The 26,016-nt window shown below is 30.7% G+C and overlaps 1 protein-coding gene across 1 annotated transcript in view; it reads right to left on the bottom strand.

Annotated features, from left to right (window-relative positions):
* Window positions 1-593: 593 nt before the first annotated feature.
* The window catches only part of LOC127734946 (uncharacterized), a 35,306-nt gene continuing 9,883 nt past the window's right edge, over window positions 594-26,016 (bottom strand). The window contains exons 4-12 of the mRNA XM_052244995.1: window positions 24,642-24,723; window positions 22,910-22,939; window positions 20,037-20,119; window positions 17,452-17,575; window positions 15,321-15,443; window positions 10,757-10,887; window positions 8,173-8,249; window positions 5,619-5,746; window positions 594-2,586 (exon numbers count right to left, since the gene is read on the bottom strand). Of these exons, the coding sequence (XP_052100955.1) occupies window positions 2,426-2,586; window positions 5,619-5,746; window positions 8,173-8,249; window positions 10,757-10,887; window positions 15,321-15,443; window positions 17,452-17,575; window positions 20,037-20,119; window positions 22,910-22,939; window positions 24,642-24,723 (939 nt within the window). The 3' untranslated portion in view covers window positions 594-2,425. The remainder of the gene's footprint in view (window positions 2,587-5,618; window positions 5,747-8,172; window positions 8,250-10,756; window positions 10,888-15,320; window positions 15,444-17,451; window positions 17,576-20,036; window positions 20,120-22,909; window positions 22,940-24,641; window positions 24,724-26,016) is intronic.

Here is a 26,016-nt window from a genome sequence, read left to right as displayed (position 1 = left end):
ATTAGAGCAGAATTTGTATTTCTATAAATTCGGCCATTAGTTTTCTTGTTTGAATTGTTTCATATTTTTATGTCAGGGCTTTTTATAGCTGACTATACGATATGGGTTCCCTCATTATTGAAGGCTGTACGTTGACCTATGTTGGATTAGTTGTCTCAATGGCAATCATATCACATCTCCTTTTTTTTTAAATAATATAAAGATGTAACATCAACAAACAAATCTAAGTTTCCTGTTTTTTAAATGTGTGACAACATGTTTTATTAGCATTTAAATTATCATATTTAGAACAGTGAGAAACGGGAAATGCTTACCTCAATTATATATTATACAATTATAGCCTTTGTATGATGTTGATACGAGGTTATATCGACCTAAGAGAAGCATATTGACTGAGGACAAAGTCTGAGGTCAATATGCTTCTCTAGGTCGATATAACATCGTATTGACCTCAACCAAAGGCTACAATTGTTATATTATCTATCAAAAACTATTGCATGGACAATGTAATATTAAGAATTTCTAGAATGTATTTTTAGTAACATGCTGTATGTCCTGTGCAATATGCTGTTTCTGACCTACGAAAAGCATGCAAACTGAGTAAATACAAATTTACAATTTGATCAAGTTTTAACGAATCACAAATCCTTAAAAATATTCGATTAACAATATTTGTTGATATACAAGGTTATTCAAAATAAAAAAAGGCCTATTCCTAAAGAATCTTACATGTAAAATACACAGTTCATGCACAATAATCAATGTTGGTTCTCTTACTGTACAACTCACCTATGCCATTAACACTGATCATCAATATGTCATATTGTTTACAAGAAAAACTTCAAATCATTTTTTTCTCATAACTCGTTGAATTAAAACAAGGAACAATATCAGAAATTTCATTTGACATTTTAATTCTATAGTTATTTAGTTGTGTGCAAAGTATAACAAAATGGAATCCATCTTCCACATATATATATATATTACATAGGGGGCACAGTCTATTTTCTACAACTGTTTTATTATATCAACCACTAACAAATTAAATCTTTTATGTATAAGTACAATGTACTAGGGAACAATTCTTTTGCAAAAATGATAACATATATAAATACTGTAACAATAATCAGCATATGAGTAAACTAAAAATATTTATATCACTAACATGGACGACAAGGTAACTACTTGTACATAATAATTACAAAGTCAATACAAAATAAATTATCACAAAACAATATGTAGTTTCTGTAAAAAATGGTATGTTTCAAAAAGAAACAACAAACAAATGTAAGTTTGAAAAGCCTATCCATTACACAAACATCCCTTAGTCTTTATCAACATCATAATTGAGGAAATTATCCCAACAAAAATGTATAATGATAATGTGAGGTAGTTAGTCTGACTTGATTATATCCTCTGATTGGAATGAAATAAATAAAAAATTAGAGCACACCATTAAATATAGATTCTACCACTGTATTGAGTGTGATACGATATTTATCCACTAGAGACAGTTAAATATTTAAAATTTAACTGTTGAGAGTGGAGAAATATCGTATTGCACAAGATTTTGTGGTGGAATCTGTTTCTCTAATGATTTTTAAACAATATGCAGACAAACTCAATCCTTCTTTTCGAATGATTTGCAAAAAGATGTGTTCTTTCTATGTGACTTCATCAGGCATGGTCGCCTTTTTTCATGACGTCAAAATAGGAAATTCAGAGGAAAGCAAGAAAATTTGATGTCATAATCGAATTTTGACCAATGAAGAACTGAGATCAAAGGAACCACACGTTGACTAAATAGAATCAACAGGTCAGGAAAAGGATAAATCGTGTAAGAATTAGAGAAAAGAATTTATAGAAAAGGTATTATTTTCCTGTCATTCCTTTATGTATTATATCATCAACTAAAATTGAGACAAACTACGGATCAATCTTGTCAATATAAAAATAAGGAGATGAGGTATGATTGCCAATGAGACAACTATCTACCAAAGTTCAAATGAAGTGGATGTAAGCAATTATAGGCAACAATGAGAAAAACCCATACTGTATAGTCGGCTATAAAAGGCCCCTACATGAAAAATATGAAACAATTCAATGTTTGGTTTAAATTGATTCAGTAGTTTCAGAAGTGCAGATCTGAAACAAAAAGGAAAATGATATGTAAAATTAGTCATTAAAGGACAATATCTCCAATAAACATGATAAAGTCAATCAACTGTTTTAGTAGTGTGATTTATTTGTCTGTAAAGTTTGCAAGACAGTGAACAACAGACGGGCTAATTTCCAAGTTCTGCTTACTCCAACCTCTTTTATCATGGCATCAATGGTTGTGAAACAAACAGTCCTTCATTCATATTCAGAAAGAGTTGTCAGCAAACCTGTAGCCATTTGAGTAATTTGTAAAAATATGTGATATTTAATATTGCCCTGCTTCTGTTTCACATACACTTAAAAAGTTATCTCCCCCTGGATCCATATTGTCTAAATTTACTGTACTGGTACTCTTTCTGCTACGTATATAGTCTTCTAAATTCTTAAGAATATGGTGAGGATTCTTCTTAGCTTCAGTTTCTAAATCTAAAAAAAAAATAACATAATTTCTTTCCAGACAGTTGAACAATTATCTATTGTGTTTCCTCATGCTAATCTCACTATGTTTTTTTCCATTCAAGGTTTTCAAAAAAAAAGTTTGAGGCAACTTTACATTTTTACCTATCCTGTTTTTAATCTTATATACATTTGTAACTTAACATATCTAAGCAAATCAAGGTAACACGAAGCTGTTTCAGAATCTGAAGAATTCTGGGTAAAATTTTAAAAGCATATACAAAAATGTTGTGATTGGCTAACAATGATCTAATCAAAAGAAATTCAAACAATGACAGGATATAATTTTTTGTTTGGTTTAAACAATGAAATTACCCATAGTTCTTTAAAATCTGATAACTGCAAACTTGATTTTGATTTTTGATCATTTTGATCTTCATGTCAATACTTGAGAATTATAAAGATATATAGCTGTTACAGCTTAATAATTATTTTGAATGCTTACAGATGCACCATTAAGTTTCACACCTGTGTACACAGCACACATTTGTGCATATGAAAATGGCATGGTTCTATCTTGATTCTTGCAATTTACAAATCAGTTTTGATATTATTTAGATAATCTAAATCATGTTTTGCTATTAAAAAAAAATACTTTCCAACCAGTTAAACACAAGAAAAACTTCAAAAAGACAAATGGATGTCTGCTATTAACCCAATGAATCATTGTCAGTAACTGCCTTAAAGACGGAGTATTTTATTTAGACTTTGTTTCCCAGTATTTAATTCTTATGTAACTTTTCTTGTATAAAAATTAAGTTTCACATGGGCAGTGTGAATGTAGTTTTAGTGTACAAGTACTGAATACCTTAGTCATGTTAAAGTATTAGGTATTTTTGTCTGAGACAAATCCTTGTGTGTACAATCTTGATCTGCAAACTAGATGCCAATTTTATTTATGACAGACCTTTAATCATTTAAGGTGTGATGAACTAGGTATATAAAAGTATCATCATTTAAATTTGATTGGCTTACTGATGAGGGATTTGTGAGCATAAAATCTAGGGACTGCTATATTAAACTGTAACCTTGGCCTTGAAGCTAGAAATTCCAAACTTATTGGCAATATATCTTCTACTCAAGATATTCAAGATATAAAGCTGTCATAGTTCATAAACATGAATATATGATATGCATCATTATAGCAATTCTATGACATTGGACTCAAAGATTCTAAACCTGCTGTGAAACAGTTAACTCAAAACAGTAAGATATAGGACAGACATGTGATGAATGGACAGACACACCTTATTACTTTAAGTTTCCCATGTAATTTCAAGAGTACTCTCTATTCTTGCATGTTGCCAAGTTTATAGATTAATCAAATTTAAAACAGGTCATTGTAAAGCTATAAACAGTACACAAAGAACTACAAAAAAGGTCCTGAAAAAACTCCCAAAATATGAATCAATTAAAGAGAGACAACAAACCCCCTACTTCAAGTCAAAACATAAAATGATCAAGAATCTACTCACACTATCACATTTCCATGTTTTGGAAAAACTTGTTTAAAACCCTAATTTGGAATATATTTTTATATGTTCACATCATAATAAACTTGTATACTAAGTTTCCAATTGATGTGACCACAACAACCTTTAACCAAAACATAACCTACCTTAAGGATGTACACCTCTGAGGAGCCAAAAATTACTAGAATTAAACTTTTTTTTCGGAACCTGATTTTTGGGTTTATATGACCGTAGCTACAGCCTTTTGAAAGTACCCCATTTTTAATGATTTTCCCATTTTCCATCAATTTTTACTCATTTTGGGCTATTATCATGAAAAAATCACAGTTTCACAATTAAACTTTTTTTCATACTTTTACTAAAGATGAAGTTGACCAATCTGAATAAATTTAACCTAAAAAAACTATAGGTTGGTGTAAATATTAGAAAGTTTTATAAATTTTGTTGCTTTTCCATGTCAAATTGACCATGCTGTCAATTTTATAAATTTTGGAATCATGATTTTTCTTCTTTTTTTTTGAACAAAAAGCATATTATTTCAACTTATTTGTCTTAAATGATTGAAAAACTACATTTCTAAGAATTTTGAAAAAAAAATTGATATGGATGTACATATTTTTATTAAAATCATTTCTTTGTAAGGTCCCTCAACCATTTTCTCAACATTTTGGCTGATGACACGGACTGGATTGGTTATAAAATTTGAAAATTTTATTACTCAAAAAAACTAATAATTGTAAGTACACAATTTTTTCACAGAGTTTAGTTTGATTATAATATATTTTAAATTCATTGATATTTTCCACTTGTATCACATGTTTTGGAAATAATAACTGAACGAGATTTCAACGAGACTGAAACATCAGAAGAATACATCCTTAAACCAAAACTTGAACCTGATACAGAAAGGATAATCAAACAAACAAACAAATGGAACAACTTGCAGCAGGATGGATGCACAGACAGAACACATAATGCCCCTTTCTATTGCAGAAGGGACATAAAAAAACAAATCAAACAGAAAGCAAATACAGAGCTCTGGCTTTGAACAGGCACATCAAGGATGTGGTGAGCTTAAACATACATTTATGTGAGGGCTCAGGCCTCCCAGGTAAAGAATTCAGTTTTTTCCTTTCTCCTTTTTTCTAGCAAGATTTATTAAAAAACAGAAGATGAAATTTGATTCTTTATTATTCTTAATTAGAGAATTAGGAGGTCATAGTAGATCTTTGATTGTTTCTGTTAAATATATATTCACAAATCTTATAAACTTGAGACGATTTAAAGCTTGAAATATTGTGTTTATTTGATGAAGACTATATGTTAATCTCTAGGTGTCTTTTAGTTAATTTTGTCCTTGAGGGTTGCTGTCTCATTGATGTATATCCCACATCTCCTTTTATTCATATTATAATCATGAAATGACAAACCTGAAACCTATAAATTTAACATCTTCAGTCAATACTATTTTCTCCAATTATGAAATTAGTTCTTAATTATTAAATTAAGCCCTAGAATTTATATATTTACGTTTGATAACAAATCCAGAGTCAGATATTGTTTTTCCTTTTGACTTCCACAGTTGGTACATGTGTAAATATATTCCTGCATAAAAGTCATTTACAACATTCAGTACGTCTTCCCTTTTATTGCATTCTCTGTAAGAAAAATAACACATTATAACATTAAGTTTAATAAAAATAAATGAGAAATGTCAATTTATGACCCCTCATGATTAAAATATTTCAGTAGTATTAATTTTTTGCTTTGGCAAATCTGTCCATAATTATATTTCTGAAAATTTCAATGCCTCTGTGGATAAACATAAGTGAAAGACTAACTAATTTATCCCTAAATGCCTCAAACATAGTGAAGATTCTGTAGTGTGAACTGTCTGAAAATTAAGGGACGACATCAAAAGATCAATGTAGGATAAAAAACTTAAATCAAATAGTTTGGGGGTGGGGGGGTTAAAATTGTTGCAAGTTTTGTTTATCCAAAATCGATTTTACATATATCAATATTGGTCAATCAATTTTTCCCAAATTAAGTTAAGAGGGGGGTGGGGTCAGTGAAAAAACTATGTGAATTAAGTTTTTTATCCTACATTGAACTTTTGATGTCGTCCCTAACTATCACAAGGTATAGAACAAATTTTCTAAAAAAGTAGTTTTGCAAATGCAACAGATGATATCTGAGACCATGTGACTGCTTTACAGATAGCTCATATATTTCAACATAAATTTCTTTTCATCATTTCAATTTTGCATTAAACCCAAGCCTGAGGCATCTATCTTATAGAAATTTCTATGTACTACAGCAGCAACTTCTGCAAAAATTGTTTAACTGTAACAAGAGAGGTGAAGGATACCAAAGGGACATTCAAATGCATAAGTAGAAAATAAACTGACAACGCCATGGCAAAGCTCAAACTTAATCTGTTACTTCTATACCAAATATCTAATTATTTCATTCAGGCTGGTGATTAGAGAAAAATGTGTGGAAAATGAGATTTTCCAAACTTTCTATTTCCATGGATCACAACTAAGTAAAAAAAAACTCAACCAGAATAATAATCAAACTGGATCTGGATTTTTTTATGATATAACTGTATATTAAATATCTAATCAAATGCCTCAGGCATTACAGAAATAAAGTGTGGAAAACATAAAATTTTCGAGCTATTTTCTTTTTCCAAAGCCAAATATATATTACCAAAATTTTGCATCTTTTTAAAAGATAAAAAAGCTTTTGGCAAAGTTTATACTAAAACAATAAACAAACATTTCATAAAATTATTACAAGTTTTGACAAAGTTATCAATGTCTAAAAAACTTTGACCCCAGAATGCATTTGAATACTTTATAAATAGATATACATATACTGATTTTTTCGTATTCCTAAATGTTAACTGCAAAAAAAACTTTTTCAGTAAAATACAGAAAATGAAATAAGATATTTTCAAAATTTCGCTCTTAAATTCCATGAAGGTTTGACAAAGCTATTGATGTCATGAAAAACATTAACTCTATGCCCCCTTCACATACACAGATATGTCTTAAAAGTCCTTACAGATCACTACAATTTGGTCACTTTAACAACCAATTTAAGAATTGTAACGAGTTATAACAGGCTATTTATGTTTCATTACTAATAATTACATGTATTTACAGAAAAATTCAAGGATTTGTTACAAGTTGTCACAGAAAAATAAGCCCGACAGTCATTTCAAGAGCTTTTTACAGATTGTTATGAGTTTATTACATAATGTTACTATTCATTGAAGTGTCTTAGTAACAATCTGTTTACGTGTCATTACAAATAGTTATGAGTTAGTTACAAGTATTTATTGCATTGGTTGCAATGTATTATCGTGATTTCCAGTGAAATAAAAACCTATCAATAAACGTCAAATAAATCTGATAATTACACTCCTCTGACATTATACAACAATGGGTGTTGCCATATAGTTTCTTTCATTTTCTACTTGAAAAATTATCAGAAAGATATTTATTGTCGAAATGTGCATTTGATGATTGGTACCTTTAATGCTATCACATATCACATCATAGCTTATCTTTCTATCTATGCTATTGCAGATTAAAGCAACATTTATTTTCATACTTCAATTAAAAAACACATATGTTACGAATGCATCCATGGGGAACATTAAAAAAAACTTTGTTCAAGTGATTAATTTGAAATTCGTTATCTTAATGTATTTAAAAGATTCATATCTTTTAGTTTGTAGCTGAAATATACATGATTGAGTCTTAGATACATTTTATTGGCTTTAAACTAGCTTTCAGTTATGGCAAGTACTCTCAGACCTGTACTTTGTGTCTTTTGTGTTTTTTTTATCATTTTTGTTTTTCTTTGTTTTGTACATACATCAGACTGTACAATTCCTTGGGTTTTGCTCATTGTTGAAGTGACCTATAGTTGTTAACTTCTATGTCATTTGGTCTGTCACCGTCTGGTGGCGAGTTGTCTCATTGGCAATCATACCACATCTTCTTATTTTATATGATCTAAATATAAAAGGTTAAAATCACCTAGAAAAATTCAACAAATGTATACTTACTTATTTAAACAATCTTCTCTTAATGATTGTAAAGTTATTCTTGACATATTTATTCCCATGACACAAAAAGGAAAATTCTGAAAAAAAAAAAATCAAACAAATATAAAACTGTCTACACGCTGATAGTATGGTCATAAATTTTGAAAACAGCTGCCTACACTTAATGAGTACTATTTCCCCTGAGCTGTACAGCTAAAATTTAACATACAAATTAGATGAAAAAGTACTGGCAAAAAATTTACAGCCTAATTTGTATATATATAGCTCACCTAACATATTGCATAGTTTGTTCTGCTCATATTTTTGTCCCCTGATGATCAGGTTGGCTGACGATTTTTTGTGTGGAAAAATTGAGCATATTATAAAAGTTAAAATTCTAATCAAATAGTAATGAGATATACCTGTAACATTAATTCTAATACTTTGTTTTTGTAACATGTATGTTTCATTGGTAAGTACTGTTTGTTGTCAAATCCACACATTGAGTGTTTTCTCAAAGAGGTTTACTTTCAATGAGCCAACGGATTGATTTCATAAAACTCAACATGTGCATCTATTACACAGATTGAAAATAAAACAACACTAAACATATAACCTTCTTTTATTTTGAGATTAATATCCCAATATGAGGAATACAAGTAATGAATGAAATAACAAACAGTGTGAAAGTTTAGCTTCATATTACGTCATGATTTTCCATAACCTAAATGAGATTAAATCATCAACAATATTTTTCAGTATTATTTTATGTGGGTTAAGTTCCTTTTTTTTTGCTCTTATGTATTAGAATAGGAATAACACTTAGATATTTAAAGAGGTGTTGTGTGCATGAATATCATTTCATAAAAGTTACTCTCTTTTTACCTCTGCTATCAGTCAATACACAAATCTTGAGTTGCTTTATTTGAATGAGCTACACCAGTTGATCCAAGGTCAAAACAATTGGTTCTTACTGTGACATAATAACATAAGCATTGTGATATAGGAAATGTACAGGAAAGTGCAAGAATTCAAAAGTCGTCTATCTCAGAGGGTATAATCTGTCCAGTAGCATGGCTTAGTCTAGATAATGGTATGATTCAAATGATAAATTTTGTCTCTAAATTTTGGGTTCATAGAATTCTATAGTTTTGGTAGGGATAAGGTTATAACTCCCTCTGGCTGACTATAGACAGGCTGTTCTCAAAAGTCCAGTTTTGGTATTTGTTTTCTGCAATGTTTTATATATTTGACTTTTCAAACTTAAGTGTACCTGATGAAGTTTAATTCAAAAATGGAAATCATATCATACTTTTTTTACTACAAACGTGGCAGTACTGTTGCTGATGGACTACCTGAGAGTCCCAGAGAGTTCCTTCTGCCCATTAACAAATGCTTGGGTATTGACACAATTTAAAAAAAAACAAACATTTTGTCTGTAAATTTCCAGTTCATAAAATCATAAAACTGTCCAAAAGCTAAGGATGCAACTCCGTCTTGGAAAGCTACCTAATACAGTTTTGGCTGTTTTGTTTTTGCTGATGCAAACCTTTGACCTAAATTTTATCAAATCTTTGCACTGACTGTCAACAATGTCTATTTTCATATTTAATTTTATTTCCAATGGGCATAATTAAAAAAAAAAATCATTATTTGCCCTTATTTTTGAACTCATCCCAGAAATAACTGATCTTAATCTTTGGCATACCCGGTATATTTATTATTATATTAATCTGACGAAAACTGTTAGTGTGGGAGTGCTAAAATGATTGCTTTTTTTTAAAGCAGGTTAGAAAAAGTAAACTTCAGTTATTGCATGTCAAGAAAATGTTCTCTGGAGTGACTCATCCAAAATTCTTTAAAATCAAAAGGGAGGTTTATTTCTCAATCATAAATAACATGGTGAATCAAAATTATAAAAAACCTCAAACGGCTGAAATTGTATAACATAGATTTCTGAATTTTTTTACCTTTAACACTGAAACAACATATCAAATCTTCGAAACTGAAAAGGAGTTTAAAAAATAGACAGATTGTAAAAAATATCTAATCCTGATTTTTACGTAAATATCAATATGGCATTTTACTGATGAGGGATTCAGGCTCTTTAGAGCCTGCAGATTTGTAATGCAAAAATCAATTGATTATATATTTGATTTGTAGATAGCTTTAGGATCAATCATGTAAACTTTATTAAAATTGGTTCTGCTGTTTCAAAGAAGAACATTAAAATAGACTATTGTAATGTAATATACTCTCGGAGTAGTAAAACAGAAATTTCCTTTAATTTTCTTCTCTTTTTTTTCGCCATGGTGTTGTCAGTTTATTTTTGACTTATGAGTTTGAATGTCCCTCTGGTATCTTTCACCTCTCTTTAAAATATGAAAAAAATGTCACTTGAGTTAAATATTTTTTTTTTTCACTCTTAAATGTTTCTTTAAATCCATTGAGGGATAACTCAAACCAAAGGGCAGAGGAATTTATAATCTGAATCAACTTAGCTGTTTAATTATTCAAAAATTTGCTAGTGAAATATCAAAATCTAATATAACAGATTAAAACATCAATTGTGGGTCAATATCATATTTGATAAAAAATATCTTACCTGAGTTGGATGAAGTGATAATTTATAAATATCTTTTGCAATCATATGACATTTTGGGTCTCTTAATAAATAGATTAGATTCATTAAGCCTAATAACCCTGTTCCCCTCAGATCTGTTGATGGATCATTTCCTAAAATAAAAGAGGAACATATTAATTAATTTTTTTTTTTCAACTTAATGAAATTGTAGTCATGAATGTTTGAATAAACACCTAAAAATATTTAAGGATAGAAAGCCAAAGACTATTATTTTGCTGTAATTGCTAAACATACTCCTAAATATCAAACATGAAAATGTAAGTTGAGTAGACTTGACAAGAAGTAGTATATGTAGAAATATACACATCTCACTGGAATTGAGATAAAATATGAGTGACATAATATGGAAATTAAGGAAAAGGAAATAACAAATAACTATACTATAAAAAAAATCAATTCAAAATATTTTGGGAAAAATTTACTGTCATATTCCTCACTTGGTATATGTACCGGTACTTTGTATCAAAAGTGGAAGACTGTAGGCTGATCCAGGTTTTACAGCCATCTACTTGTATGGCAATATTATCAATTCCTATTAACTACATCTCAATCAGACTGTGTATCTAAACATCCTGCATGATTGAATGGATGCACCTAAGTAAGAACTACTTTGGACTTGAGAAGAGCAATATTATATATGGATTACCAAACTATATACCTTTCAAAATTCTTATCTTATAAAGCTGTAAAAAGCAGGTCATGATAACAAACAAATAAAAATTCTAATGCCACAATAATGAAATATCATAAATATTTCATGACTTTCAAAAATAATCTTTAATAAAAATGTCAAACTTTACCAGTCATGAAAGAGTGAATTTCATTTGCCATCATAATTAAAGCTTATTTCAAGGGCATAAGATACAGAAGAGATCTCTATAATATTAGTAAAAAATTCATATAATGGGTAAAAATGTTTATTAAGGGGCAATTACTCCTATAAGGAGTCAGATGACAATTCAGTTTTTTTTATTCATTTGTAGATCTTATTGTCCTTTACATATTTGCTAATTACAATTTCTCTCTACATATTATGGTTTCTGAAAAAAATGATAAAAACCATATTTAAAGGGCAATAACTCCTATAATGGTTCATTCAGCAATTTCAGCCATGTTGACATATTTGTAGATCTTTTTTTGCTGAACATTTTTGCCATTATCCACAATAGTTTTTGACAAAAGTGTGTAAAAATGGTCTTTCAGGGGCATTAACCTCTATAATGTGTCAATTGATGATTTTGTCTATGTTGCTTTATTTGTAGATCTAAACAATTTTTCTATTGAGAGAACCTCTCTATATACTATAATTTCTTTGAAAAGGGGTAATAAACTGTTATCACAGAGATATGTCTCGCCTTTTTGTAATTTTGATATTGCAAATGTTGAAATTAAAATAGCAATACTTTAACATGTAAGTTATGCAAATATTCAAAGTCGATGAACCATGACTGAAGGTACATGGCTAAACAATCTCCATGGAATGAGATGTGCCAATGCTAATACAACTGCATACCAAATACCATTGACTTATCATAAGTCGTTCCCTTTAAACAAACCTAAACACAAACATTAACTTGTAAACTGTGTAAAAGTTTCAAAGTCAATGAACCATGATCAGGGGTGGGGCTATATAATCTCCATGGAAACGATAATTGCAAATGCCAATACATTTGCATACCAAATATCATTGACTTAACATTAGCAGTTCATCTTAAACTGATCTAATCACAAACCAATACATGTAAACTAAGCAAAAGTTTCAAAGTCAATAGACCATGACTGAGGGGGCGGGGCCAAATATTCTCAATGGAAATGAGATGTGCTAATTCTTATACAACTGAACACCAATTAACATTGGCCTACCACTAATGGTTCCCCTTGAACTGACCTAATCACAAACTAATACATGTTAACTTAGCAAAATTTTCAGTCTATAGACCATGACTAAGGGGCAGGAGCCAAATAATCTCCATGGAAATGAGATATGCCAATGCTTATACAACTGCATACCAAATATCATTAACCTACCACTAGTGGTTCCCCATAAATTGACCTAATCACAAACTAATACATGTAAACTATGAAAAGTTTCAAAGTCAATAGACCTTGACTGAGGGGGCGGGGCCAAATAATCTCCATAATAATGAGATGTGCCAATGCTAATACAACTGCATACCAAATATCATTGACCTACCACTAGTGGTTCACCATGAACTAGACCTAATCACAAACTAATACATTGTTGACGCCACCACCGCTGCCGTCGCCGCCGCCGGAAACAGCATACCTATGTCTCGCTTTTTTACTCCGTCAAGGCGAGACAAAAATCATCATTCAAAGGCAATAATGCCTATCTTATCCTATCATGTCCTTTTACTGTTTAAAATTTCTCTCTGTTATATTTTTCAAGATAACAACCAAAAACTTTGAAATAATTTCAGGGGCAATTACTCAAAAATGAGTTATCCATTTTTTTGGAAATTTATAAAAAAGATACCTAGACCTGCTGATCATTTAAAACCTATGTCAGTTGTTCCTCCAACTGCTTAAGGTTTTGAGAAATAAAGCAAAAAATTGCATTTTACCCCTATATTCAATTTTTAGCAGAAGCAATAATGTTTACTTATGGATCATATCCCTGGATACAGTTTTTATAGTACTAGATTCCTTCAGTTCATTCAGGTAAAGTTTGGTAAAATTTTGCCCTGCAGTTTCAGAGCAGAAAATTTTAAAAAAGTTTATAAAGATGGATGGACAGAAGATGTCCATGGACACCAAGTATGTGAAATAAGATTGACACCAAGTACAGCAAATACTAGCTTGGCCTCTCAGGCCAGGTGAGGTAAATTAGGGGTCCATGTGCTTATTCTCAGGCTTAAAGCAGTAAACATTTTTAAAATGCTATAGATAGCATTACTGTATTGGCACAAAATATTGTAGCAGTGTATTATTAACATGGTTAATGCCAAATTGTTGTGCAAGTATCCCTGTTATATATGACAAAGTTATATGATTTTCTGTCATTTATTGAATACTATTGGTGACAAAAAGTATCCAGTTGTTTATTCATAACAAGCCTAATGCCTCACAGTTGAATTTAAGTGCTTCCATAAACAGCATCTATTTTTTCTTTGAGACTGCTTTCAAATCCAAACAACTAATTTGATGATTTCCATGTTTTTCAGGAAATTTGGAAGCATTTTATTTGCTATGTTGCAAAAAATAACATCTATTGTTTGCTTTTAAGCTTAAGAACTAGAGTACCTGGCTGCCAAGGTCTCGTTATAAACTATCTCCAAAAATAAACAACGATGAATGAGATGATAAAATTTTATTGTTTTTTCCTCGAAGTGCTGACTGTCAACACAGCCTCATGAAATGTACAACTCCTGATAAATAAACTTGAACACCAAATTGACCAAACCAGACAGAAATATAAACTGAAGGGCAGATGGGAATAAATTAAATTTTTGCATCCTTTATTCATGGCACAGTATAAAGATACTTGATCTCTGACCTTCAGTTAATTATTGTCAATCGCATTTTGTCTGTATTGCCATAAAAATATGCTGAGTCTTGACCCTCCTGACTAGCATAATTAATAAGGCTATTATTTTTCTTACTGTGGTTTTCAGTAAAAAGGTTGATGGGGAATGGTTCAGCGTAAAGAATATCAATTTGATATGGACCAAATCTTTTACTTTAAGTACTAATGGTCATAGTCTATTTATGTGTAAAAATGTTGATCAAGATAACCTTGACCTCAGCCTTATTTCTGAGATGATTCCTAAAAAGGAAATAATAGAAATTTCAGATTATGGAGACTTAGTGAACATTATGATATAAAAGTCCCATTGCCATGTTGATGTTTTGATTACCTCTGACTTGAAGATATACTTTAGCTTCACATATGACTTGGAAATCACCAGAAACCTAAATGTTGACAACCTCAGTCACTTCATCTAATTAGAAGAATCACATAGCATGTTTTCCAGTGTATAAGAGGAATTTTGTCATTTTTACATCAGACCAATATCCCATTCTGGCAGTAAAATATGGAATTGTTCGTCAATTTAAGGTGGTATCCAACACCTTGACTAATATTAATTTGGCTCGTTTAATTTTCATAAAATTTTGACAAAATGTTTACTTTGACCCTTTGACAAAAATATAAAAATTTCAAAAAATTTGAACCAACCACTTTATCAGAAAAATTTCATTGGTTATATAGCAGTTTGACATACACTAATTTTGATCATTGAGAAGCTTAATATTTCCTTAACAATACAACGTAATTAAAACGTTTAGCTGATTTTTACAGAGTTATCTCCCTGTAGTGTTAGGTACCACCTTAAGTTAAGATCTAAATCATGGCCTCAATTCAATGGTAACAATCTCTTTGTTTATGCAAAATTGTTCAAAAGATGTTGGTACATGTTAAAGTACATTACAATATCTCCTTTTTTTGGAGGGATAAAAAACTTATGGTCACTTTATTATTGTGAAAAGAAGTGAAAAATCTTACCCTGAAAACCTATTTCTTCCCAGTGACTTCCAAATCTACTGCAGTCAAATCTAGAACCTGTTAGACATCTATAAATAGTCTGTAAAGCTCTTGTGTGCAGTTTATCAGTGTTGTTAAAACTTGCTACAATATAAATAAAGGTATGCTTTAAATATTAATACATGTAATGCTTATCTTTGTCTGACTTACATACTGCTGTGTTCACTGGTCACTTTATATCTTTATTAATGGCCATCAACTTCAGATGACTTACTACACATATTCAGTCAGAACAAATTCATCAACAGTTTCGACAATTTAATGTTTTAAACAGTATTTTAAACTGGTCTAGTGAGGAAAAAAAAAAACTGCCACATTACTCTATGCGTTTGGGAGTAGTTCCTGTTCATGTTTGTCTAAAAATATGTACATAAATCAATAATTTTAACGATGTATTTGCTTCCAAGGACCCTTTTGTGGCCCAAATATTAGTGCAAATAAAAAGTTACTTTACATGTTCTTAGATTTGTCTTAACTAAACTAAGTTACAAGGCATTTACAAACTGAAAACAAGTTTCACTAGATACCATGGCATCAAACCATGATGAAAGTCGTAAATTTGTAAAATTTCTTGATTCTCTTTTTTTTTTGTAATGTGTATATTGGAAAAAAAAAATACATGTATCAAATATCATATATCTTAAAATTACGATAAATAGTCCATAGATATTACACCTGCAAAATAAATCTTTGACAAAATCAAGACAAGTACATATAGCTGTTTCTTTGAATCATTTGACAAGCTTGTAAATACAAAGTAACAATAAAAAACCCAGGCAGTCTTGATTGGGAGGATATTTTTATCACATATAAGTTCTGTCAGTTGGAGCCAAGGAGTACTTTCTATAAGATAATTTTTTAATGCTACAATATTTACTTGATTTTCACTGTTTTACATCAAATTTTAGGAATAATTTGGATTAGACAAAGGACATGCGCACACAAGAAACAACTTTATATTTAGTGAGTTTATATAAATAGCTTCAATATAGCTTCTCTTAAATATTTTTGTTGTTTCTTTGCTGTGTTAGGATGTTGTCTGCTCTTTGGTCTTTAAAAATGTTAAAAATTATCATTTAAGGGCAATACTAAATAATGAGTTGACTGAATATTTCTGCCATTATGGCACATTTGTAGATCTTGTCTTGCTAATCATTTGTGCTATTTAAAGTTTCAATATATCTATTACAGTTTTCAAGATATGGGGAAAATCATCATTAAATGGCAATAACTTCAATAAAGAGTAGACTAACAAATTCGGTTATGTTGCCATAATTGTAGATTATTTAGCTTTTAAAGTTTCTATCTATCTGTTGTAGATATTTAAAAGATATAAGACAAAAATTGGGAAAAATCATCATTAAAGGGCAATAATTCTAATAAGGAGTCAATTGAAGATTTCACCTATGTTGACTTATTTGTAGATCCTGTCGTGCTGATTATTTTTTCTATTATAGTTTTAAGATATTTGGCAATAACACAAAAAATTGGTAAAAAAATTTTAAAATAGCAATAACTCTTATAAGAAGTCGTCTGACAGTTTTGACTTAAATGGACAATATGTAGAGCTCAACATTCTGAACATTTTTGCCTCTGTTATATTTTCTTTGTAAATAGCCGTTTTCGAAATAATAGGCAAAACTTGCATTTTACCCCTATGTTCTATTTTCAGCCATGTTGGCCTTCTTGGTTGACAGCAGAGGTCATAGGACTCATTTTGTAAACTATATACCATAATAATGATTGTGGCCAAGTTTAGTTAAATTTGGTCCAATAGTTTCATAGAAAATTTTTGTAAAAGTTAATAGACGACGGCAATGATGGACACCAAGTGATGGGAAAAGTTCACTTGGCCTTTCAACCAGGTGAGCTAAAAACTATATAAGTGAAATTTCATTTTACATGCTTATAATTATTGTTTCAGATGTATCCTACAGAATGAATATACTGTATGTAAAATATGTGCAAATCAAATATACTTCCCAAACGACAAGCAATTTCAAAAGAGAAAGTTGATACACGACAGATGATGAAAACCAAGTGATATCATAAGTCCTTGTAAAATTGTCTTGTCTTACATAGAAATTCTTACATGCAGCTATACAAAAGATTTTCTCTCTGTTTACATGCAAGTTTCTGTGCATTTTTGGTGGCCCAAACAGGAAATGTTTCAATGCTGAAAATCCATGTCTTTCAACTGATGTGTGAATGTTTGACTGAAAAAAAAGGCATTACCGGTATAAACCTTTATGCAGAAAATTTGTTTAGTAGCAATTACCAACAATGACCTTTAACTCATATATATGTCTCTTTAAAATTTGCGCTGTAAAGTTGCATTTATGTATTTTTTCATTGCTGTACAGGATGAAGGAAATATAAAAAACGCATTTTTAGACCCAAAAAAATAATGTAATGTCATGGGCAATTTCAATAACTTTTGAATGTTAACTAGAGAGAAAGGATGTCTTAGTCATACCATTGTACTGTCTGCTCCAATCTGACCTAAGCATATAATGACTTTGAACAAAATTCACAGACCTGCGTTAAAGCCAATGAACATTTTATAGCTGACTATGCGGTATGGTTTTACTCATTGTTGAAGGCCATACGGTGACCTATAGTTGTTAATTTCTGTGTCATTTGGTCTCTTGTGGAGAGTTGTCTCATTGGCAATCATACCATATCTTCTTATTTTTATATGTAATTGTCAGTGCTGATATCTGTTTGTGTCCAAAAATGCATTCATTTGTGCCACAATCTAATTTGCACCAATGCTATTTTTGTGCTTCTTCAATTTAAAACTTATAGATTTTTGTTTGTATCAATTAAACTGGCACACACCTGATTAACTATCTATCTCCTTTTATCAACATTACTTTGAAACTGTAAAAACTAATTACAGATCCTCAGAAATTATTGCGTGCATTTATTATTGCGATTTTTGAAGAATGGACATAAATGCAAGATTAATTAATACGATTTCAGACAATTCTGCATACATAGATATGTATTATATATCAGAATGTGAGTTTTTATTATTGCGACATTCACCCAGTCGCATTATTTGCAGTAATAAAAACCTCGCATTTGTATCTGATTTTACAGTAAAATTATTATGAATTGATTCAAATTCATTACATAGGACAAAGTCATTGTATTTGTTAGTTACCAAACCATCTATCATCAACAAACATGTGGAATTCTATTCTGCCGTAGATTAACAATAGTATATGATACATTTGATATAATTGGAAAATGATATACAGGTACATATGGCGTAATTGGATTCTCTTAATTGTTGCAATTAATACCATAAAGAAAAAAGACAGCCGATCAATTGATACATTTATAATTGCAATCGGTGCAAATTTATTCCTGCCAATCTCTAATGGCAATGGCAGTCCACATATTGTCCAATACAATGAATGTACATGGAAATTCATATGATTATCTATAGTGTTTGCTCTAGTTGAACAATGTTGAAGATATTTTTTTACATCACTTTCATAAAAGAAAGACATTTTTCTGCCAAAAAAATAATAAAAAAGAAAGTAAAATAATTGGTGTCATTTTCCTACTATCTACAAAATCAAATTATGATTCATTTCTGTAATGAAGTTCATATCTAGGCTGCCTGATATTCATATGATGAAGACATAATCTTTCAATCAGTTTAATTAAAGTCTGGAGCTGGCATGTCAGTTAACTGCTAGTAGTCTGTTGTTATTTATGTATTATTGTCATTTTGTTTATTTTCTTTGGTTACATCTTCTGACATCAGACTCGGACTTCTCTTGAACTGAATTTTAATATGCGTATTGTTATGCGTTTACTTTTCTACATTGGCTAGAGGTATAGGGGGGAGGGTTGAGATCTCACAAAACATGTTTAACCCCGCCGCATTTTTTGCGCCTGTCAGGAGCCTCTAGCCTTTGTTAGTCTTGTATTATTTTTAATTTTAGTTTCTTGTGTACAATTTGGAGATTAGTATGGCGTTCATTATCACTGAACTAGTATATATATTTGTTTAGGGGCCAGCTGAAAGACGCCTCCGGTTGCGGGAATTTCTCGCTGCATTGAAGACCTGTTGGTGACCTTCTGCTGTTGTCTGTTCTATGGCCGGGTTGTTGTCTCTTTGACACATTCCCCATTTCCATTCTCAATTTTATGATGTAACATCTGATAAATGTATCAAACAGAAGAATGTCTTAGTCCCATCTTTGTCCTGCCAGCTTCAATCTAAGTAACTTTAACACAGTTGTAACTCATGATTTAAGCATTCATAAAGATCACTTCTTGCAGGTCAAGGCCAGTATACTTTTTGAAATCATGTCAGAACAACATCAAATTTTACTCTAAATTCAATTTGTATGTGGTATTAGTTCTACCCAGTGCCAGTTCTATTCAATTAACAAGATAAGTTAATATTAAGTTCAATAGTAATGCAAGAGGTGGCAGTTTTGTATTATTTGTGATTTTTTCATTAAATTTTATTCTCTAACTTATTTTATTTTTTTTCAGAATCAGGAGGGGCAAAAATCCATAAAACAGTTACAATATATTTATATTTTCAAGAAAAATTGTATCTAAGCAAACATTATTGAAAAATAAAAAAAATAAGTGTCTACAGACCACAACAGTAAAATTGTATAATTGTTTATCTTAAATTATTGTTACCTTCACAGAAGAATATTCCACTCTAAGAAATTCCTCCTGCATTTCAAAGTATGACAAAAGTGGTGTAGATTCAGGAAGTGAAGCTAAAATGTATAAAAAATACAAATTCAAGCTCGTATTTGCCAAAAAATACTCTATCCGACTGGACGCTTGTAACGTCACGATCATCAATGCGTTTTTGAACGTTAACATTCGGTGTAATTAAACAGATATAGCATGTTCTTGAGGGGTATTTGCGAAAAATACCAGTCTTGAGAATGAATTTCCCTCGCCTTACGGCTCGTGAAATTTAACATTCTCTCGACTGGTATTTTTCGCAAATACCCCTCCTTAACATGATATATCTGTTCAAAATACCATGGCAGAGAGGGTAAAAAAGGCATATCCTTTTTGCATATACCCCGGCGGCGTTAAAAAATGAACAATATTCATTTGATAACAGTAAATTGGTGAAAAATACACTGGCTATCAACCAATCAAAACCCAGGATTCTTACATAAGGTGTAATTATAAAGATAATTAAAGGAATCAGTACAGCACACCTTGCCTCTATGTGTGTTATTGACTGAACCTGAGTACCAGCTCATTCATATTATATCATATTATCAATTTACCAGCAACAGTGCTTGAAAATGAAAACAATACTTTATAAATTCTATGCATTGGATTTACCTTTTTCAAGAACCGCTTTAACCTGATGGACACAATGTGTATCCTGAGTTTACATGTCTTATCGTTCTTCACAAAAATCATAACTTGATATGAGGTCCTGTATTTTGAGGTGAAAAAACATTGTTTGCTGTAGATCAGAGCTATGGTGAGGCATAAAGAATTATCTATGTGTTCCCATAGTATGCAATTATCTAAATCCTTAAATATGTGTACGTCAGTAAGGTGAATAATAGTAAAATGTTATAATTTTGTAAAACTCACCATACCTGTCAACCTATGACAATGAAAATGCAGGTGATGACCTGCATAGGAGAATGAAATCTCAGGTCATAACGCGTACGAACTTTTTCGAGCTGAATTTCAGTATTTAGGGGACATTTTTCTTATATTTTATATCAAAGTTTCCAAAACATGTCCACATGGTTAATTAATTTAAAATTGTACATATTATTATTTCATTGCACCTGGAGGCCATTGATAGATTTGTGTTACATTGCTTTAGTTCCTGTTCATATTTATTCCATGACATACAATGTGCCTATTTGTGTTTTCTTTACATACATTTGTGCAGCTTTTAAACAGTAGAACATTTCATATTTTGATATTAGAGTATAATAAAAAAAAGTTAAACAATTGAAGGAGGTATAGATGAAAAAAGTAATTTTCAAAATTTTTATTTTTAAATTGTTCTAAGGTAGAACAATAAGTAAAAGTATTATTCTGATATGTTTGTGCATTCAATTCATTTTAGATTTAATCTTTCTACAAAAAAAACATAAGTTTAAGGAGTATATTGTTAATTGACAAAAAAAGGGAAGTAACTCGAATTGTTTTTAAAACAACTTTGAAATACACAAATTATTTACGACCTAAAGCTAAGGTAATTAGTGTTAATTAACAGTGTGTTTGACACCAAAGCTGTCAAGTGAAGCCATGCACTGAAATGGGTCAATTGAGCTGAGTTTACACAGCTAGTTGAACTTCTTGTCCAGGAAGAATTATGAATTTGCCGGTATTTCATTGAAATCACTTTATATCTAATCAGTCTGAAGGCTAAGGAATCCGGGTGAAAACGGGTTATTTTCCAAATTCCCAGGTTATTTGGTCACCCGGCGGGTGTTCCGGGTGACCCCTCAGAATTGTGAAAATCTCGGGTCACACCCGCAAGATCCGGGTCAGTTGACAGGTATAACTCACATAACTTATTGGGAATGAATTGGAGAAGTAATTAATCTTTACAGTAGCTCAGCTTTGTGGCAAACTAATATTACTCCCCTATAAAAGTCCTTCCACTAATTGACAATCTGCAATACAAGTCTGGGGTCCAATTTAACATCCTTGGGAATGATGTACAGTAAGTCATATCAATGATAATGATATAATCTAAGAGTATATGAGTAACACAGTAATGATATACCGACATAAGAGGTCTCTAAACACAGTAGCTCCAAATGGATTTTTTGTTATTTGAAGCCATATTAATTTTTATGTGAATCAGCAGAAAAAAACATGTAGCATATGAAATATAGGACAAAACATATAAATAAATTTCTTTTAAAGTCTGATACTAAATTCCCTTTATCTATATTTGCGACATGCTGTCTGTTGTAAAAAAATCTTTAGCTACATGTTAATGCATGTTTGTTCATCAAGATCTTATCCACTGATTTGCTATGACACTGTTTCAATGTCAGTGAGGAGCTTCATTTCCAATTTCTAACATAAAATCAGGTACACACAAAGGTAAATTCAAGTTATTTTATGATGTAGAAATGTAGAAATGCTGTCCTATTTGCTGAATAGAGTCCTTTAACTCTTGAAAAACATACATTCAAAAAAATTCAAATGAAAAAAGAACTTTCTTTTCCAATCGACATATTGTGTTAGAAATTTGTGAAAATGCATTCATACAAACTAGAATACCAATAATTGTATAACATAGATGATGTTTTGACAATTAAAATTTCATGACAACTAATCAAAAGGGAGCTTGCCTTCACTTTTGCACTCTCAACAATTTGTATGTTATGAAAATCCATAAAATCAAACTTGATTTAATGTATACAATATAGAATGTTCTGACAGTCTGTTTACAATACAGCATCTATAATATGAAGCCTAGGCTCTACGTACATGGCCTAATAATAATCTCATGTAGACCAGAAAGAATTTTATCCTAGAAACTTATTAAAACAACTTACGTTTAATCTGTTCTCCATCCTTTAAAAATCCTGTTCAAAAGAATTATGAATAAAATAAAGTGGTGTTTGGTATATAAACAAATTTTAAAAGAAGCACTCAATAGGCATTTTCAATCAGAGATAACGCCTGCTTTACTTATCATGATTAAATTTATGTTGAAAGTCTGTAATATGAAGGTTTTCCTGCAAGTTGGCTGAGAACACAGTTATTTCGTAGTGCATTTCTTTCAGACAATAAATTCAAATTAAAAAATTCACACCTGCTCTATCTCAAACTGATTTTTATAGTGTAGCGTACTACTTTTGAGACAAATTATATCAAAATTATAAAAGGTCTACCATTTCAAATTCAAAATATGGACAATTCTATGTTACAGGGGTCTATAATTCAGTTTGAATGCATCAGACATACTAATTTTTTACCTTTTTTATCTGGACCAAATCATTACTTTATTCACCCAATTTTTTTTAACATGTACCAGTAATTTCATCCCCCTACTTAATATTTCATGCATAAAATATAAAGAAATAAATTTGGAAATTTATACACTGTATAGGGACTACATTTGTAGACAACGAAAATCAAAGGACAATAACAGTGCCCTCTGACCTAATGATCACATACACTTAACATTGTCAACAATTTATGAAAACGAGGTCAAGGTTTAATGAACCATGCCAGACAGATATGTACACCTTAGGATCATTCTATACACCAAATACAGTGGTCCTACTGCTAATAGTACCTGAAAAACAGACCAAACCACAAAAAACATAACATTGACCAATAAATTATGAAAATGAGGTCAAGGTCAAATGAAACCTCCCCTACAGACATGTACACCTTAAAAGCATTCAATACACAACATAAAATGGCCCTATTGCTTATAGTATCTGAGAAATAGACCAAACAACACAAAACTAAACAATGTCCAATGAACCATGAAAAAAAGGTCAAGATCAGATGAAACCTGCCAGACTGACATGTACCCCTTACAATCATTACATACACCACAAATAGTTGACCTACTGCTTATAATTTCTGAGAAACAGACTCAATCATGTAATTTTAATTTAACCTTGATCATTGTAATGAGGTCAAGGTCAGACGAACCCTGTCTGACAGACATGTAGACATTGTGAAGCACCAATATACCAAATATAGTTATCCTATTACTCAAAATAAGAGAGAAATTCACATGACAAAAACAATATTTTTTTCCAAGCAGTCACTGAACCATGAAAATGAAGTCAAGGACATAGACATATGACAGACCAAACTTTTTAATATGAAATTGTTGCATTGTCTGTAAGACACAAATGCCCCCGCCTGACCATAAGAAATTATAAATTTAACACTATGTATGATGATCTATCTTTTATTTTTATTCTGAGTACAAAAAAAATGAACTTGACCTTTATTCAGAAATTCAAACTTCTGTTAGTTGTTAAATTATCAATCTGTTAAAATTTAATGATCATTGGTCCAACTAGAACACAAGAACAAAAATACAGTGTCTAGACATAGAAGATTACAATGACAAGAACAGCGAGCTGCACAAATTAAAAACATTTTCCTAGAAAACTTGATACATATGTCCCAAATAATAATACATTTGTAATGTTCATTATCTTGTTCATTGAATAAACATAAGATCAGACTCATCTGTATTACATGTAGGTTAATGTCTCAACATCATCATACTTATACCTTTATTTAAATAATCAGTACCTGGTTCTATTGTCTGTACATTTTCCCAATCTTCAGCAGCTTTCTTTTGAGAGCTTGCATGAGAAAAGTCATTAGAACTGCACTAAATATAAGAAAAATGAATAGATAGAAATTCTAACATTGAACTGATTATCAGCATTCAATTTTACATTTCTAGTTCTTTTAATGTATTATGGTATGAAACACATTTTCATATGCATGCCAAATATTAAAATTTTATGTCAGAAGTTAGCAATTCTGACACAGACAGGCTGACTTTCTCAAAAATGATAATTTGACTTTGAGGTTTTTTGCCATACCAAGCCAAGTATGTCTTGTCAAAAGAAGACAAGTTCTTGATTGGTCATATATAGAAAAATATCACATGATCTTTCAGTCAAAGGTTAAAATGATATGCAGTGTTGTAGTCCGTATTAGAAAGGGGATGCCAGTCTAGAAAGGGGCCCTTCAAGGGTATAAACCAAATTGAAAAAGGCACTTTAGTACAAGAACTGAATTAGAAACGAGTCATTGAGCATGTAAATTAGAAAAAGAAGCATTGTAAGGTGTTTACATAATTTGTGAAGTGGCAATATTGATTCCTCATGAGGTTTATCAAATGAACATTACTATAATCAAAATAATTAGAAATTATTGTTATTTATATTATCCCCTAGATGCCTAGGGATTCCTGATTTCCTGTTGTCAAGTTCTGATAATAATGCAAAGCTTTTTGATATTTTTGTTTTCTTTATCACCAAGAATTTTACCATAATAATAACTATTAAAATATTTGGTATCCACAGGGACAAGTTTGAAAGTTCAGAAAATAATATCTGGAAAACAAAATTATGCTCAAATTTCAGTAAACGATAGCTGCTGTGACCTTGACCTTTAACCTTTTGACCTCAATATTGATAGGGGTATTCCTTAACCCCTGTAGCATTAAAAAACAAACTTAAAAAAGTTAGACATGTGGTTCAAAAGATACCATTTAAACCAAAATATTACCTATTTTAGTCTTTAATAACTGTTGTGACCTTGACCTTTGAAGCATTGACTCAAAAATCGTTAGGAATATTGTCCATCCCATTTGCTCTCCAAAAACCAAATTTAGTGAAAGTTGGATGTATAGTTCAAACATCTGGAAATTAAGTGTTTGCCCTAAATTTAAGTATATAATCATTTTCTGCAGCAACCATGATCTTTGACATAGTGTTCTCAAAATTAATAAAGATCTTTATCATTGTATGGGCCATTACACAATCAAATTTGGTAAAAGTTAGGCTTATGGCTAAAACATTTGGATACCAAAATTTTACCCAAAATTTCAGTCTACCAATAGCTGCTGTGACAAAGAACTGGTATCTTTAAAGCTTTGATCTTATTCTTGTAT

The sequence above is a fragment of the Mytilus californianus genome, unplaced genomic scaffold (genome assembly GCF_021869535.1).
Source record: "Mytilus californianus isolate M0D057914Y unplaced genomic scaffold, xbMytCali1.0.p SCAF_3, whole genome shotgun sequence".
Taxonomy (NCBI): Eukaryota; Metazoa; Mollusca; class Bivalvia; order Mytilida; family Mytilidae; genus Mytilus; species Mytilus californianus.
Note: the sequence above shows the minus strand (reverse complement) of the source record. Positions and strands in the feature narration are given on the sequence as shown.